The following is a 16,329-nucleotide window of genomic DNA, read 5'->3' as shown; positions in this document are numbered from 1 at the left end:
TTGAAGAGACTTTCAACATGTGCAGGTCGACCCGTCGAAGCCAGGTGAGCGAAAAGAGCAGATCGACCGGGTCGGCAAGCTCTTCACTCGTCAGTTGAAAGTGCCGCTCCTCGATATGGAAAAAACCTTCGAGGAGTACGAGGCCTGGCGTTCTGGAGAGGGCGCCGAAGCAACAATTGACCAGGAAAACCTGATCTCCAGCTACGAGACCGCTTACAAAAAACTCAATGACCGTTTGCCGTTCGAAGAGAAGCTCGTTTCCGCCCAAAACGAGAGCGAGTTGATCGATTCCTACAATGCTTATTTGATGTACGAGAGAAAGTATGTCGGGGATCCGGGTCGAATCACTGTTCTCTATGAACGAGCCCTCGCCGAACTCAGTCTTCAAGCCACGCTCTGGCTCGATTATGTGACTTATCTCGAGTCCGAGCTGAAAATCGAGGAACTCTTGGACCCAGTTTTCAAGCGAGCAGTGCGAAATGTGCCCTGGTGCTCGCGCATTTGGGAGAAGCGCATCCGGGCTTACGAGAGGTGGAAGAAGCCCGTTTTGGAAGTGCAGCATGTGTTTGAAGAAGCTCTCCAAGCCGGATTCAATACCGCGGATGAGTACCGAAATCTCTGGGTTTTGTATTTGGAATTTTTGCGACGACGGATCGATCTTGTGGATGACGAGGATGAGAGGGACAAGCAGCTGGAGACGCTGAGAAATACGTTTAATCGAGCCTGCGAATATTTGGCGAAGACTTACGGTTTGGAGGGCGATCCGAATTGTGTGATTTTGCAATTCTGGGCGAGAACGGAGGCTATTCATGCGAAGGACATGGAAAAGGCGCGAGAACTTTGGACGGATATTCTCTCGCAAGGACATAATGCGAAGGCAGCCAGTTGGTTGGAATACATCAGTTTGGAAAGGTCAGTGGAGAGAATTTTTCTTTGCCAATTTTTATTTTATTTCTAAATTTTAAGAAAAGTTATTCCTATTTCAAGATTTGGTCACGATGGGTTCCGAACATTCACTATTACTCACTCATCTTCTTCCGCAACTGAAAATTAACTTTTTGGTCGAAAATTTAACTCTATTTTTTTTTTAATTCATCTTTATCGTTAGAAAATTTAACTACGTGGTTCAAAATTTATTTTTTTATACAAAATTTAATTATTCCATTTATAAATTCTCAACATTTATAATTGAGAAAGTATATAATCAAGTTTTTTAATGGCGTCTGTCCGTCCGTCTGTCCGTAAACACGATAACTCTCGAAAAAATGAACGGATAAAATCCATCTTTAGCACACTTTTTTTAGATCCTAAAAGAAAGGTCGAGTTCGTTAACCAGCCATTTTTGATAAAAATTGAAAAAAGTGAGCGCATTTTGAAAATTTTTGAGACCACATTTTTTCTGAATTTCATAATTCTTTGTACGGATATTTATAGTATTAATAAGGACAAACAATTTATCCTTACGACTTTTTTCGATAAAAAAAAACATTCTCAGAGTTATAGCGTTTTCAAAATTTTTTTAATCAACCGAAAATGAATATTTTAAGCCAAAAAACGCACGATATGGAAAAAAGTCGAGAGAAGAAAAACATTGCTTTTTGAAAGCCCTACAAGATTATTATAACAAATTTTTGGATTTTCTTGAAAAATACAAAATTCCATTTACTGCCATACTGCCATCTAAAAGAGATCTTTTTGCGCAATGAGAATGTGCCCATTTTTTATTTTAAAACATTTTTTTATGAATTAAAAAGATAAAGATTTGGTAAAAAATTCATTTAAGTTGTTGAAAATTCGTCAATTTGTTTGAGCATTCAAATATTTTGTTATGAATCCGTCTTTTTTATATTATATCAACTGTTTTTTTTATGCATTAAAAACTAGTTTTTAAAGCAAAAATTTATATTTTCCATTTCTTATTGTAAATTTATCTTTTTTGTTGAAACTTCAACTATTTGTTTAAAAATTCATGCATGTTTTAAAAAATTTGTTGTTTTTTTTTTAGAAAATTATTCTCCCAGTTGGAAAATTCAACTGTAATTTCTAATTTAAGCTATTCTATTTTTTATAAAAAAATTTCTTTTATAAATTAAAAATATAAATATTTGGTCAAAAACTCATTTAGCTTGTTGAAAATTCGTCAATTTGGTTGAAGATTCAATTGTTTTGTTATAAATCTGTCTTTTTTAGTTTATATCAACTGGTTTAAAGGTTTTTATTTTCGTTGAAAATGATTTTTTAAACTAAAAATGTTTCGATTCCATTTTTGCTTGAAACTTTATCTAGTTTAAATGAAAATGGCACTATTGCGTTGAAAATTGATGTACTTTTGTAGAAAATTTAATTTTTTAATAGAAAATTAATCTTATTGACAAAAATTCATCTTTGAAAAGGTAAAAATTCAGGTTTGTGCTAAAAAATTTTCAAATCTTTTGTTAAAAATCAACTATTTTGTTAAAGTCATCTTTGTTGACAAGTAATTCAACTATTTTGAAGGAAATTCGTATTTTTAAATTGAAAATTCGTCTTCTATGGTAGAAAAGTCATCTTTCTCTGTTAAAAATTCATCTCCCGCAACTAAAAATGAATTTTTTGATCGAAAATTCAACTGTATTTAAAAATAAATCATCTTAATGGTTAGAAAATTTAACTATGTGGTTCAAAATTAATTTTTTTACAAAAAATTGAATTATTCCATTTTTTATTGTAAATTTATCTTTTTTTTTTAAACTTTCACAATTTGCTTAAGCTATTCTATTTTTGATGAAAAAAATTTCTTTTATAAACTAAAAATATAAAAATTTGGTAAAAAAAAGTCATTCAGCTTGTAAATAAGTAATTTTGGTTGAGCGTTCAAATATTTTGTTATAAATCCGTTTTTTTAGTTTATATCAACTAGTTAAAAATTTTTTTCGTTAAAACTGAGATTTTAAAGTAAAAATTTATCGTTTCCATTTTTGCTTAAAAATTTATCTGGTTCAGTTAAAAGTGAAATTATTTCTTTGTTAAAAAATCATTTGCCGCAATTGAAAATGAACTTTTTTGTCGAAAATTCAACTGTCTTTAAAAGAAAATTATCTTTATGGTTAGAAAATTTAACTATGTAGTTCAAAATGAATTTATTTTTATTTAAAATTATTGTAGCCAGAATTTATTCTAGGAATAATGTCCACGATCATACACAATGTGAGGTTCACAAAAAGTTCGTTTTATTGTAAAACGTAGAATCAAACAACATTAGGCTATAAAAAGCTTGAAAGACAGAAAAGAACTAACTGAATGATCACATGACCAAAAATTAAAAAATTTAAGAAACACGTCAGAACTTTTCAATAATGCATAATGCTTGTTAATTGGTGCACTTTACAAAATCCTCAACAAAAATTTATCTTATTTTGTTGAAACTTCAACTATTTGCTTAAGCTATTCCATTTTTGATTTTAAAAATTTCTTTTATAAATTAAAAATATAAAAATTTGGTAAAAAAAAGTATTTTATCTTGTTGAAAATTCGTCAATTTGGTTAAGCATTCAAATATTTTGTTATTAGCCTGTCCTTTTTAGCTATATCAACTGGTTTAAACTTTTTTATTTTCGTTGAAAATTAATTTTTAAACTAAGAATGTTTCGATTCCATTTTTGCTTGAAAATTTATCTGGTTTAGTTGAAAGTGGCACTATTTGGTTGAAAAATTTATGTATTTTGTGGAAAATTTGATCTTTTAATAGAAAATTAATCTTATTGGATCAAAATTGATCTTTGTATGGTAAAGATTCAGGTTTGTGCTAAAAAAATTTCAAATCTTTTGTTAAAAATCAACTATTTTGTTGAAGTCATCTTTGTTCGGAAAAAATTCAATTATTTTGAAGGGAATTCGTCCTTTGAAATTGAAAATTCATCTTCTATGGTTGAAAAGTCATCTTTATTGGTTAAAAATTCATCTCGCTCAACTGAAAATGTACTTTTTGGTCGAAAATTCAACTGTCTTTAAAAAAAATTGATCGTAATGGTTAGAAAATTTAACTATGCGGTTCAAAATGAATTTTTTTTATTCAAAATTTAACTATTCCATTTTTTATTCTAAATTTATCTTTTTTTTTTTGTAAACTTCAACTATTTGCTCAAGCTATTCCATTTTTGATCAAAAAATTTCTTTTATAAATTAAATATATAAATATAAAAATGTAAATATTATGTTATGAATCTGTCCTTTTTAGTTTATATCAATTAGTGTAAATTTTTTTTATTTCGTGGAAAATTTCATCTTTCAATATAACATTTACCTTTTTAGATAAAAATTCATTTTTTATGGTAAAAATTAAGGTATGTGCTGAAAAAAATTTCAAATCTTTTGTTAAAAATAAACTATTCAGAAGGAAATTCGTCCTTTCAATTAAAAAAGTCATCTTCTATGGTAGAGAAATCATCTTTCTTGGTTAAAAATTCATATCCCGCGACTGAAAATGAACTTTTTGGTCGAAAATTCAACTGTGTTTTAAAAAAATTCATCTTTATCGTTAACAAATTTAACTTTGTGGTTCTAAATTAATTTTTTTATTCAAAATTAACCTATTCCATTTTTTATGGTATTTTTTGAGACTTCAACTATTTGTTTAAAAATTCATGTATGTTTTTAAAAATTGTTTTTTTTTAGAAAATTATTCTTCCAGCTGGAAAATTAAACTATTATTTTTAATTTAAGCTATTCCATTTTTGATAAAAAAATTTCTTTTATAAATTAAAAATACAAAAATTTGGTAAAAAAGTCATTTAGCTTGTTGAAAATTTGTCAATTTGGTTGAGCATTCAAATATTTTGTTATGAATTGTTATGAAAATTTATGTGGGTCAGTTGAAAGTGACACTATTTTGTTGAAAATTCATGTATTTTGTGGAAAATTTCACCTTTTAATAGAAAATTGATCTTTTTAGATAAAAATTCATTTTTGAATAGGTAAAAAATCAGATTTGTGCTGAAAAAATTGCATATATTTTGTTACTTTTAACCATAGAAGTGAATTTTCACTTTAAATAATTTATCTTCAACTGGAATAGTTAAGTTTCAAGTTTGAAAACATAATTTTCTACTAAGGAGATGAATTTTTAACAAAAATGATAAATTTTCAACTAAAATGATGAATTTTGAACAATAAAATGAGCTTTTAACAAAGTGGTTTCACCTTCAACCAAGCAGTTCCATTTTAAATTTTAAAAAAAGATGAATTTTCAACAAATAAGCAATCGCATACATTTTGGACTTTCAAACTTAAAAGATAAATTTTCAAGCACATGGTCGAATTGTTGAACGAAAAAGTTTTAATTTCAACCAATAACCGTTGCATTTTAAAACTAGAAATTTGAGTGTTTTAGATTTTTAAACTCAAAAAGATCATTTTTCAATTTAAAAAAAACTCAGTCTCAGTCAAATATTTGAATTTTCAACCAAAACAAAATTAATTAAAAATAAAACCGTTGCATTTAAAACAAACAAATGAAATTTTTAGCAGGAAAGACCATTTTCAACAAAGTAGTTAAACTCTCAACTAAATAGTTTAATTTATAACTAAATGGTCCACTTTTTTATAAATAAAGAATAAAATTCAACTAACTGTTGCATTTTCAACCAAATTGTTGTATTTTTAAGCAAAAAAAACGAATTTTTTTAGAGCTAAGTTAAATTTTCAAGAAAAAATGGAATGATAGTCGGTCTTTAACAACAACACAATCAACAAAATAGTTAAATTTTTAAACAATAAATTGAATTGTTCACAAAATAGATAAATTTTTAACTTAATAATTGAATTTTCGACCAAAAAAGATGGAGTTTCTTCCAAAATAGATGATTTTTAAAGTCAAAATGACAACATTTTTAACAAAATACATGGAATGCAAAGAAATAGTTCAATTTTCAACTAAAAAATATACATTTTTATCCAAAAATAATGTTTAGGTAATGCTACCTGAACAACTATGTGCTGACTTAAGAATTAAACTAGACATATTATTTTCGAACTATAATAATTATGGTTTTTGGTAAAAAATTCAAATGTTTTGTAGAAAATTTGCCTTTTTACCTTGAAAATTCCACAATTCGTTTCAAATTATTTATCATTATTGACAAAAAAAATTGGTATAATTCAAAATTTAATCATTTTTCTTAAACATACGTCTTTTCAGTTAAAAAAATTAATTATTTTTGCAGACATTTCATCTTCTTTGGCTATAAATTGAATTGCTTTGTTAAAATCTAATCTGCTTCGATTTAAAATTAACTTTTTTGTAGAAAATGTATTTCTGCGGTTGAAAATTCAACCATTTCGCAGAAAAGTCGTTTTTTTTTGGTTGAAAATTTATGATTTTTATTAGAAAATTCATGTTTATTATTCCATATTTTATTGTGGTTTTATTATTTTTTGTGTAAACTTCAACTATTTGCTTAAGTTATTCCATTTTTGATAAGAAAATTTCTTTCATAAATTAAAAATATAAAAAAGATTTGGTAAAAAATCCATTTAGCTTGTTGAAAATTCGTCAATTTGGTTAAGCATCCTAATATTTTGTCATAAATCCTTCTTTTTTAGATTATATCAACTGTTTGTTTTTTTTTCTTTTTGCATCGAAGAATTAGTTTTTAAAGTAAAAATGTATCGTTTCCATTTTCGCTTGAAAATTTATGTGGTTTAGATAAAAGTGAAATTATTTCGTTGAAAATTCATGTATTTTGTGGAAAATTTAATCTTCTGATAAAAAATTAATCTTATTGGAAGAAACTCTTCTTTGTAAGTTAAAAATTCAGGTTTGTGCTGAAAAAATTGAAAAAATTTTGTTAAATTTATCTTCTATGTTAAAAAAGTCATCTTTATTGGTTAAAAATTCATTTCCCGCAACTGGAAATGAACTTTTTTCTCGAAAATTCAACTGTCTTTTAAAAAAATCCATCTTTATGGTTAGAAAATTTAACTGTTTAGTTCAAAATTAATTTTTTTTAAACAAAATTTAATAATTTCATTTTTTATTGTAAATTTATCTTGTTTTGTTGAAACTTCAACTATTTGTTTAAGCTATTCTATTTTAGATATTAATTAAAAATATAAAGATTTGGTAAAAAAATTCATTTAGGTTTTTGAAAATTCGTCAATTTGGTTAAGCATTCAAATTTTTTGTTATGAATCTGTCTTTTTTAGTTTATATCAACCGTTTTTTTTGCATTGAAAATTATATTTTAAAGTAAAAATGTATTGTTTCCATTTTTGCTTTAAAATTTCATCTTTCAATAGAAAATTTATCTTTTTAGGTAAAAATTGATCTTTGTATTGTAAAAATTCAGGTTTGTGCTGAAAAAATTGCAAATCTTGTGTTGAAAATTAATTATTTTGTTACGTTTATTTTTATTGGCAGAAAAATCATCTAATTTAAAGGAAATGCGTGTTTTTAAATTGAAAATTCATTTCTATTGTAAAAAAAGTTATCTTTAGCGGTTAAAAATTCATCTCCTGCAACTAAACATTAACTTTTTTGTCGAAAATTCGACTGTCCTTAAAAAAATTCATCTTTATGGTTACAAAATTAGTAGTTCAAAATTAATTTTTCTTATACAAAATTTAATTATTCCATTTTTAATTGTAAATTTATCTTTTTTGTGGAAACTTCAACTATTTTTTAAAACGATTCCATTAAATTTATGCGGTTCAGTTGAAAGTGAAATTATTTCGTTGAAAATTCATGTATTTTGTGGAACATTTAATATTTTAATAGAAAATTAATGTTATTCGAAAAAAATCATCTTTTTAATGTCAAAATTTAGGTTAATTTTTTTTTATTCCAAATTTAGTTATTCCATTTTTCATTGTAAATTTATTTTATTTTGTTGAAACTTCAATTATTTATCTAAAAATTCATGTATGTTTTAAAAATGTTGTTTTTTTTCATAAAATTATTCCTCAAGCTTGAAAAATTATTTTAAATGTATGCTATTCAAAAAAATTTCTTTTATATATGAAGACTACAAAGATTTGGTAAAAAAGTCATTTAGCTTGTTGAAAATTCGTCAATTTGGTTAAGCATTCAAATAATTTTTTATGAATCTGTCTTTTTTAGTTTATGTCAGTTAGTTTAAAGTTTTTTTTTGTTGAAAATTAGTTTTTAAAGTAAAAATTTATTGTGTACATTTTTGCTTGAAAATGTATGAGGTTCAGTTTGTTGCTTTTTTTTTAGAAAATTATTTATCCACCTGGAAAATTCAAGTATTATTTTCAATCTAAGTTATTCCATTTTTATTTTAAAAAACGTTTATAAATTAAAAACATAACATTATGGTAAAACAACTGATTTAGCTTCTTGAAAATTCGTAAATTTTATTGAGGATTCAAATATTTTGTTATGAACCCCTCTTTTTTAGTTTATAACATCTAGTTTAAAGTTGTGTTTTTTTCTTTGAAAATTAGTTTTTATACTAAAAATTTTTCGATTCCATTTTTGCTTTGGAAATTTATCTTTCATAGTTGAAAGTTGCACTAGTTCGTTAAAAATTCAAATGTTTCAGTGAAAATTAATTAATTTTGTGAAGAATTCGTCTTTCAATAGAAAATTAATCTTATTAGATAAAAATTCATCTTTGTAAGATAGAAATTCAGCTGTCTGGTGTGAAAAAAATTCAAATACTTTGTTAAAGTCATGTTTGCTGATTAAAAATTCATCTCTCGTGGCTAAAAAAAGGTTCTTTTTGTCGGAAATTGAACCCTCTTCTAAAAAAAATGCGCCTATTTGTTATAAAAATTGAACCATTCGGTTAAAAATGCAAATACTAAAATACTTTTTGAACACGGATTTAACTTTAATTTGTCGGACATTTCCTAGAAAAATAAAAATTTTTCTAGGTGTTACGGAACCACAAAACACCTGAGAAAACTCTACCCAAAGGCTCTTTTGGTCGTGAAGGATTGGCCGGAAAGTATTGCCAATGCCTGGCTAGATTTTGAACGAGACGAGGGAACACTGGAACAGATGGAAATTTGCGAAGCCAAAGTAAAAGAGAGACTCGCAAAAGTTAATGACGAGCGTCAAAAGTCGCAGGGTTTCTCAAATCCTGTTGACGTTTTTGCCCAGTCGAGGAAAATGGGAAAGAGGAAAGCCGAAGAAACCGGCAAGATGAGAAAGGGCCTCGGAATATCGCCAAAAAAAATTTTACGAACGATTTTGAGCGAGAAACCAAAACAGAAGTTGAGGGAAAGTGTTTTGAAGCTTGATAAAAAGGAGAAAATGGAAGAGGGAGCTTCCGAAATTGAAACGCCTCCTGGTTTCAAGGAAGACGAGAGAATGGAGGAGGATTTGACCCCGGAGGTCGATGACAAGATTTCGATTTTTATTAGTAATTTGGATTATACGGCTACGGAGGAAGAAGTGAGGGAGGCCCTTGCACCTGCGGGACCAATCACGTTGTTTAAAATGGTTCGAGATGCTAAAGGACGCAGCAAAGGATTTTGTTACGTTCAGCTTTCGAGTTCGGTAAGAATTTCAAACATTTATTTCATATATTTTCCAATTTAATTCAGTTTGGGACCCTACTTAAATTGCAGGTTATCTTAAGAATTTTTTAAAACACTCATTTTAATAGTTTTTGCAAATTCGCAACAACTTTCTCCTAAAGATTATCTCTTTAATTACAAATTTTATTATTTGGTTGAGAATTCAACAATTTTCTTAAACTCATCTTTTTAGGTTAACCCTTAAAGGGCACACTTCCGTAAAATTACATAAAGAGCATACTGGGTGTTAGATACCCAAGGATATTCAAACCTGTGCTGTGTCGACGGTATTGGATATTTTTTTACAAAAAAATCAATTAATGATGTTTAATCTATCTAGTTTAAGGTGAAAAGGGTTTCATAACATTTTTTGAAATTTAAAGTAGTTTAAAAACATCCTTTTTGAAAAAAAAATTAAAAATTACTTCTTTCACTCTAAAATTCATAGCTTTTGAAGTTTTTGATATTTTTACTTAAAATTTTACCTGAATACTTCCGAGATACGGCGCTTCAAAAATAAAATTAGTCTTATAGAGTTCTTTTCAAAGAAGGTGTTTATTCTAAAAACTAAAAGTTTCAATTCAATGAAAAATGAAACACCGTACTTTGCGTGATTAAACGATTTTATTGATCTTAAACTGCGTGTAAAATTTATAAATATCAAAATTATGTGAAAGTGACATAGAAAAATAGGTTTCATGTCATTTGTTTATCTGGCGTCATATGTTCCATTTTCTTGAATTTGGTACTTTTTGTTAAAGCGCACATAAGTCGTTGGGTGAATTTCACCCAGTATGCCCTTCAAGGGTTAAAAATTCAACTTTTTGTATTGGAAATTCAATTTTTTTCGTATAAACTTATTTCTTGTTTAAAAATTCATATTTTAATCCTGAAAAGTCAAGTGAAATCTTTTTTAACCGAAAATTCTACTATTTTTGCAAAATTTATCTTTTTTATTTAACAATTCATCTGTTTTAGTAGAAATTACATCTTTCTGGAATAAAAATGAAAGTATTTGATTGAAAATTTTACAATTTTGTTGAAAAGTCATACTTTTTTTTAAAAAAATTCTGCTGTTTTGTTGAAAATTCAATTATTTATTTATTTTTTATTAAATTAACTTTTTGTTTAAATTGATAATTTTGGTGTTAAGAAAAAAATTGAAATCTTTTCTGGATGAAATTTGAATTTTTTTCTTCAATTAAAAATTAATCTGTTTTAAGAAAAATTTCATCTTTCTTACATAATACAAAATTGCAATTTTTTGGTTGAAAATTATATTGTTCAACTGAAAGAGAAAATTTGTCGTTTTTTATAAAAAATTCATCCTTTTTTGTGGAAAAATTTAGTTTTTTTTTAATTTAAAATTTATTTAATTCCTTAGAAACTTATTTTTTGTTAAAAAATGTATATTTTGATCTTAAAAGTCAAATCGAATCTTTTTTGGCAGAAAATTCAACAATTTTTTTTGTTTGAATTAAAAATTCATCTGTTTTTAAATAAAATGTCGTCTTTCTTACATTAGACAAAAATGTAACTGTTTAGTTGAAAATTAAACTATTTTATTAAAAATTCAACCTTTTTGGTTGAAAAAATCCGTTTTTTTTTCGTGGAAAATTCCATTTTTATATAAATAAAATTTAAATTTTCAGCCGAGTAGCTAAATTTGCCACCAAGTTGATAAATTTTCAACAAAAATGTTAATTTTCTAACGAAACTGATTGCTTTTAAATCAGTTTCCTTTTTAACCAAAAAAGATCAAATTTCAACAGAAAGAGAGAAATTTTTAATCCATAAAAATTAATTTTCAACAAAATAGTTGAATTTTCACTCAAAACCATTTTTTTTTAATCAAGAAAAAAAAATTGTAATCAAATTGTTGAAGTTTTAAGTCATAGAGACTAAATTGTCTATGAAACAGTTGAATTTTTAACCCTGGAATATGAATTGATAACAAAAAAGTTCATTTGCAACAATCAGTTGATTTTCCAACAAAATTGATAACATTTTAATTAAAAAATTAGTTTTAGCAACAAAAAAAACGAATTTTCAACTAAAATTATGAATCTTCATCCAAAAAACATTAACTTTTAAGAAAGTATTTCAGTTTTTAAATTAAGAGGTTTATTTTCAACTAAAAAATTGGAATTTTTAGCGAAAAATATAATAGTTTAATATTTAAGAAAAAAAAAATTGGATGAAAATGCAACTATTTGATAGAGAATTCGTATATTTTCTCAAAAATTCATCCTTCTTGGTGAAAACAATTTTTTTTTAATCTAAAATTTAATTTTCTCCTTAGAAACTTATTTTTTGTTAAAAAATTTATATTTTGATGTTAAAAAGTCAACTGGAATCTTTTTTTAAAGAAAATTCAACTATGAAAAAAAAAATTTTTTAATAGTTGAATTAAAAATTCATCTGTTTTTAAAAAAATTTCATCATTCTTACATTAGAAAAAAATGTAATTGTTTGTTTGAAAATTGAACAATTTTATTAAAAATTCATCCTTATTGGTTGAAAAAATTCGTTTTTTTTTTAAATTCCATTTTTTTCGTATGAACTTATTTTTTGTTCAAACATTTATATTTTCATCTTAAAAAGTCAACTGAAATCTTTTTTAACAGAAAATTCAACTTTTTTGTTGTTGAAAATTTATCTATTTTATTAAAAAATTTACCTTTTTTAGTAGAATTTTTATTGATTAAAAATGCAACTTTTTGGTTGAAAATTCAACAATTTTTTTGAAAAGTCATACTTGTTTTTATTTGAAATATAATATTTTTTGAGTTAAAAAGAGAACTGAAATCTCTTCTGGATGAAAATTAAACAATTTTTCTTAAACTTTTTGTTTATTTTAATTAAAAATTCATATGTTTTAAGAAAAATTTTACTTTGCTTCAACAAAAATGCAAAGGTTGATTTAAAAATTAAACTATTTCGTAGAAAAGTCATACTTTTTTGGATGACAATTCTATTGTTTTGTCTAAAAATTAAAAATTTCGTAGAAAATTTAGTTTTTGTTAAATATTTATATTTTTCGGTTGAAAAATGGCATGAAACCTTTTCTGAATGAAAGTTGAACTTACAAAAAACATGTGCCGTTTTTTATTAAAAATTCATCTATTTTAGTACAAATTTCATCTTTTTTTTATAAAAATGCAACTATTTGGTAGAGAATTCAACTGTTTTGTTAAACATTTATGATTTTCAGTTTAAAAAATTCGTCTTTCGGTTAAAAAATCTATATTTTGATCTTGAAAAGTCAACTGGAATCTTTTTTTGGATGAAAATTTTTTTTTACATTTTTCTTTTCTAAATAAAAATGCAACTATTTGGTAGATAATTCGGCATTTTTTTAAGTAATTCTTTTTGGTTAGAAATTCAACTTTTTTAATTGAAAATTCAAATACTTGGGTAAAAGTTCAACTGAATTGTTGAAAATTTATTTTTTTGATTACGTAGAAACTTAATTTTTTAAATTTAAAATTAATTAATATTAAAAATATTACACGATTAAGATACTGGTTTTTAGAGTAGAAATATGTTGTTACTTTTCATTACAGGTGAAGTACGGCTCTTTTTATAAGTAATAAATGATTTTTTTCTTCTTTTACAGGAAGCAGTTGAAGCTGCTTTGAAGCTCGACAGAACAAAAATTAATGGCAGGCCCATGTTTGTTTCTCGCTGCGATCCGAACAAAAGTACGAGAGGACACGCTTTTAAATACAAATGCGGTCTAGAGAAAAATAAACTCTACGTTAAAGGTAAGAGTTTGATGAATTTTTTATTCAAATAAATGCATTTTCAACCAAGAAAATTAATTTTCTACCAAAAAGACGTATTTTTAACTAATTAAGTAAAATTTTAACTGAATTCTTTAATGAAAAATTATTTTATTCATTTTTAGTTTATATGTTGCAAAAAAGTTTAAAAGACAATTTAATTTTGTATTAAATATTTGATTTTTTTATCAAATTATTGAATTTTCAAGTTAAAAAATTTGTTTAAAATTACTTTTATAACAACAAAAAAACACGTATTTTCAACTAAAATCATAAATCTTCAACAACAACAAAACATTTGTTTAAAAAGTGATTTATCTTTCAATCAAGATGTTGATTTCACAACCTAAAAATATAAATTTTTGATGAAAAATGTCATCGCTTATATTTCAAAACAAAACAAAAATTAATTAAAAATAAAAAACTGTTTCTTTTTTAACCAAAAAAGGTCAAATGTCTGCAGAAAGAGAGAAAATTTTAAAAAATAAAAATGAATTTTCAACAAAATACTTGAATTTTCTCTCAAAACAATTTTTTTTAATCAAGAAAGAAAAAAATTTGCAATAAAATTGTTGAATTTTTAAGTCAGAGAGACTAATTTTCTATGAAACAGTTGAATCTTCTACCTAAAAAACGTTAACTTTGAAGAAAATATTTCAGTTTTTAACTAAAGAGGTGAATTTTCAACTAAAAAATTGGAATTTTTAACGAAAAATGTAATAGTTTAATATTTAATGAAAAAAAAAGATTTGAATGAAAAAAAAATAGTTGGATTTAACCAACAAAGACGAAATTTTAATAACAATACTTGATTTTTAACTACAAAAGACCAATTTTCAACCAAATAGTTTAATATTCTACCAAATTGTATTTTCAAACAAGAATGATCAAATTTCTAACCTAAGGAGATGAATTTTCAAAAAAATAGTCGAATTTTCAGTGAAGAAATATTTGTTAGTCATGAAAGAAAAAAAAATTTCAACCTAATGTTGAATTTTCAAAAAAAAAAGTTCATTTTCAATGAAATAAATGAATTTACGTTTAAAATAAAGAATTTTTAGCAACGAAAAAATTAATATTTAAGCGAAAAAAATATAATTTCGAAAGAAAAATGTAATCTTTGGTGTTTCATCTAAAAGAGTTTAATTTGAAATGAAATACAGTTTATTTAAACCAAATAGTTGATTTTTTTTCTAAAAAATATGAGTTTTCAGTGAAAACAAAAAATCATTTTCAACAAAAAGAGCGTTTCTCTACTGAACCTTCCCTAAATTAATTAAAATTTTACGAAAATCAATGGTTTGGTCCCTATATTTTATCCCATAAGGACCGTTTTTTAAATAATTAATTTAATTTTGAAGTTTTTCAATTATGTTAAAATACAGTTTACAATGCGTAATTCGAAAATCTTAGACTTTAAAAATTTTTAATTTTTAAACGTACATTTCTATATAAAAATTTTTAAATGCAGTTTCAAAGACTTAAACATTTAAAAATTAGCAGCGTTTAAAATCGAACATTTTTTTCAATAAGGAACAAAATTCTGAATTGGAACAGGAAAATTTTCCAAAGAATTCTATTTCTAAGTTGGAGCAGGGAATTTACAAATTTTAACCAATTTTGAGTTGAAACTGATATTTTCGAAATGAAATAAAATAATGAATTGGAACATGAGATTTTACAAAAAAATTCTAACTCTTAGTTGAAATGGAGAATTTTCGAAAAGAATTACATTTCCGAAGTTGGTAATTTTCGGAAATTTTTCCAAACACACTTCCGTAAAATTACATAAAGAGCGTACTGGGTTTTAGATACCCAAGGATATTCAAAAATGTGCTGTATCGACGGTATTGGATAGTTTTTTACAAAAAAAATCAATTCATGATGTTTAATCTATCTAGTTTAAGGAAAAAAGGTTTCATAACAGTTTTTAAAAATTTAAAGTAGTTTAGAAAAATCCCTCTTTTTTTAAACATAAAAATTGACTTCTTTTGCAAATAAGTCGCTGGGTGTTTTATACCCAGTATGCCCTTTAAGGATTACAACAGCTATCCTGGTCAAATTACAAAATTGACCAGAAAAAAAATCGCTAATTTCAGGACTCCCACCCTCGATAACTAAAGAGGAACTGGAGGGAATTTTCCAGCCTTACGGGAAAGTAACAGACATCCGAATTCCCGTTTATCGCAACGGACACGCGAAAGGAATGGCCTATGTCGATTTCGAGGACGAGGCCAGTGCCTCAAAAGCCCTTATCGCCACTGACGGTATGGAAATTAAGGATAAGCCAATCAGCGTGATGATAAGTAATCCCAAAGAGCGCAAAAAAGAATCTTCTAAAGACGATCAAAGGATAAAGTCACTCGGAGGACATCCGGGCACCAAATCCTTTTCTCAGCCGAGATCCGCTCTTTCTATGGTTCCAACAACCGTACTATTAAATTCGGCTAGTAACGTTAACAACAGTTCAAAACCGACTGAGGAAATCAAGCCTAAAACCAACAAAGACTTTAAAGAAATGTTTATCAAAAAATAAGTCTTTTAGTTTTTTTCTTCTTATTCTAGAATCTGGAATCAAAATCTTTTTTTGTTTTGTTTTTTTACTATCTTTTTTTTTGTTTTGCACCATTACATTTTTTTAAAGGTATAAACTTACCTTCCAGTATTAGTTGTAACTGTTATATATGTATAATAAATATATATATATATAGAAAAATTCCCGGAGAATTAGGAACCATACTCAAATTACGCCACGGATTATAGGCGCTCTCTAAGACTCCATTTCCTACTTGTAATAAACGGTAAGAAAATATTTTTACCTGTCTCTTAATCTACGTAATTTTTAGTTTCCAGAAATTATTTGCTAGTTATTATTAGTAGAATTAGTCAGGGTGTTTGAGAACTTAGTTTAAAAAATTTTATGATTTTTTCTTGACTAATTTTTCATTTTTCTTGATCATTTACAAATACCAGCATTTTAGTTTTATGATAATTTTAAGATAGAATCTTTTGTAAGCGGAAT

At 25.7% G+C, this 16,329-nt stretch overlaps 1 protein-coding gene across 1 annotated transcript in view; it reads left to right on the top strand.

The window, feature by feature from the left end:
• Nucleotides 1–16,109, top strand: part of LOC117172901 (squamous cell carcinoma antigen recognized by T-cells 3-like) — a 29,729-nt gene extending 13,620 nt beyond the window's left edge. The window contains exons 3-6 of the mRNA XM_033361196.1: nucleotides 26–912; nucleotides 8,875–9,502; nucleotides 13,142–13,289; nucleotides 15,407–16,109. Of these exons, the coding sequence (XP_033217087.1) occupies nucleotides 26–912; nucleotides 8,875–9,502; nucleotides 13,142–13,289; nucleotides 15,407–15,843 (2,100 nt within the window). The 3' untranslated portion in view covers nucleotides 15,844–16,109. The remainder of the gene's footprint in view (nucleotides 1–25; nucleotides 913–8,874; nucleotides 9,503–13,141; nucleotides 13,290–15,406) is intronic.
• Nucleotides 16,110–16,329: the final 220 nt, after the last annotated feature.

Source organism: Belonocnema kinseyi, chromosome 5 (assembly GCF_010883055.1).
Source record: "Belonocnema kinseyi isolate 2016_QV_RU_SX_M_011 chromosome 5, B_treatae_v1, whole genome shotgun sequence".
Classification (NCBI taxonomy): domain Eukaryota; kingdom Metazoa; phylum Arthropoda; class Insecta; order Hymenoptera; family Cynipidae; genus Belonocnema; species Belonocnema kinseyi.
Note: the sequence above shows the minus strand (reverse complement) of the source record. Positions and strands in the feature narration are given on the sequence as shown.